Source organism: Myotis brandtii, unplaced genomic scaffold (genome assembly GCF_000412655.1).
Source record: "Myotis brandtii unplaced genomic scaffold, ASM41265v1 scaffold118, whole genome shotgun sequence".
NCBI classification, from domain to species: Eukaryota; Metazoa; Chordata; class Mammalia; order Chiroptera; family Vespertilionidae; genus Myotis; species Myotis brandtii.
The window spans coordinates 86174-88203 of record NW_005354090.1 but is presented as its reverse complement, the minus strand read 5'-3'; the positions used below and the strand labels follow the sequence as shown (position 1 = coordinate 88203).

Genomic DNA, 2030 nt, shown 5'->3' with positions numbered 1-2030 from the left:
TGTGTGCAAAGGCCCTGGGAAAGGACTAGAAAACATGCCACATGCTTCAATTGTGGGGGTGTCCTAGAGCCAGAAAAGCACAGGCTTTGAGGTCAGATCTGGCCTGCAATCTTTCAAAAGATCTTCACCTTTTTTGTTTCCCTTTTTCTTAAAAGGGGATCACAGTAATTCTCACTTCAGAGGGTTGTTGTAGACTGAAACTCGATGGTAGGCTTGAAGTTAAAGCATAAAACTGTACTGATGATCATCAGAATAAAAGTAATCAAAGCTGACATTTATTGAGCAATTATTGATAGCCACAGTGCTAATTGTTTTATTACATATGTTGATTTATTTAATCCTCACAACAATTCTCTGGGGCAAGTGTTAATATTCTCATTTTACAAATGAGGAAACCCAGTCCCACCACAGTTAAGTATTTAGCAGAGTTGGTATAGTAGACCTTGTAAGAATGGAGCAACTTCTGCAGAGATATAACCACTGTTAGCTCCTTCCCTTTGGTGGCAGAGTGGCTGGGTGCAGAAGAATGGGCACATCTAGGGACTCTCAGTCACAAAAGCCAACCCAGAACTGGCCTTTTGCAAGATAGGGTTTTAGTATATGAGGCTCCAGAACAGCATCTTCAGCCACACTCATGAACATCAGTTTAGGAGCAATTGTTCTATCTTGGCCTTAGTCATCCATAAGGAACCCTAAAAAACTATATTTCTTGAGTTTCAGCTCTTTTAACAAGTGGCATTGAAAGAAAAACAGTCAAAAACAGAAAAGAAATCACAATTTTAAAAAAATGGAGTAGCTTTTTATTATTTAGTTTAAGAACTTTAGTCCCTAAGCAAATTTTCACATGATCCAGAACACAGCACTTATATACTATGACAGAAAAAGCTCTTTGCCACACTATGTAGATCCACAATTACTTCATAAGCAAATTTTCACATGATCCAGAACCCAGCACTTATATACTATGAGAGGAAAAGCTCTTTGCCACACCTTGTAGATCCACAATTACTACTAGGTCCACAATCCCTTATCTGAAACCTTTTTGGCCAAATATGTTTCAGAATTCAAAATTTAAAATCTTTTTAAAATTTTTTAAAATTCTCCCTAGAAATGTTGTAGCAGGATGGAAAATCATTCCATTGCCTGGAGAAAAATAATTTGCATATTTCACCCTCAAAAGACTGCGCCATCTCTCCTCTTACCTGTCAGAGCTGCCCTTGAGGTCAGCATACCAGCCTCTGGTCTCTACTCCCTTCCACCTCCCCCTTCTGTGTTCATCAATCTTTTGTCCTGCCGTCAGTAATTCTCTCTCCTTTCCCATGTAAGTCCCCTCCAGTTTCTTAACTTTGTCCACTGCCCTGATGCAACATACCTTCTGCAAGGGGAGAGCAGTGAGGAAAGCTCTCAGTAAATTTTTTTCTGAGTATTCACCCAGTAAATCTTTTTTCTGACACACATGCTTATGGAGTGAGTGCCAAGAAACAGCTGCAAGGGGAGTTGTGTTGACCTACCCGCAACTGAGGGACACTGTTGTAGAACACTGTTGCTCCTGATTCTCTTTGGGTCCTGCACACTCAGACAGTGAGAGCCCAAGGCAAAGGGGCCCAGGATGCCTTCATGGTTTCCCCTCTATAGCATGTGCCTCTACTGAGCAGCGGGTTAAGGCTGTCTGCTTTAAACATTACTTGGTAACTTAATACAAGCTCGCTCCTGTTTTAATATTTTACATTATTTTATTTAGAACCCCGTCGGTGCACCCCATCGTTACAGCCCATCACTCTTAATTCACTTCAGTGGGTCTATGCACACTCTGAAATTACATGGAGAACGTTGTGAGTACCGGCATTTTCCTGGAGAGGGCGCCCTAGTTCTCAGCATGTTCACCAAGGAGCCCATGACCCTTGGAATATAGTTCATAACCCCTGGCCTCCACAGAGTGGCCCAGGCTCCACAGCAGAGGACTCTCTATTAATTGTTCAGACCTCAATCGCCAGTCCCTGCCTCCTGCTTTAAGCCCCAGTAAAAAGTAT

The 2030-nt window shown here is 42.0% G+C and overlaps 1 protein-coding gene across 2 annotated transcripts in view; it reads left to right on the top strand.

The window, feature by feature from the left end:
• Window positions 1-2030, top strand: part of KNG1 (kininogen 1) — a 32406-nt gene that overhangs the window by 6226 nt on the left and 24150 nt on the right. Inside the window, exon 1 of one of the 2 annotated variants that reach the window (XM_014530386.1) lies at window positions 1787-1832. The exons of the other annotated variant lie outside the window; for it this stretch is intronic. Coding sequence (XP_014385872.1) covers window positions 1802-1832 — 31 coding nt within the window. The 5' untranslated portion in view covers window positions 1787-1801. Of the gene's footprint in view, window positions 1-1786; window positions 1833-2030 lie in introns of those variants that run through there. 2 annotated transcript variants of the gene reach the window in all.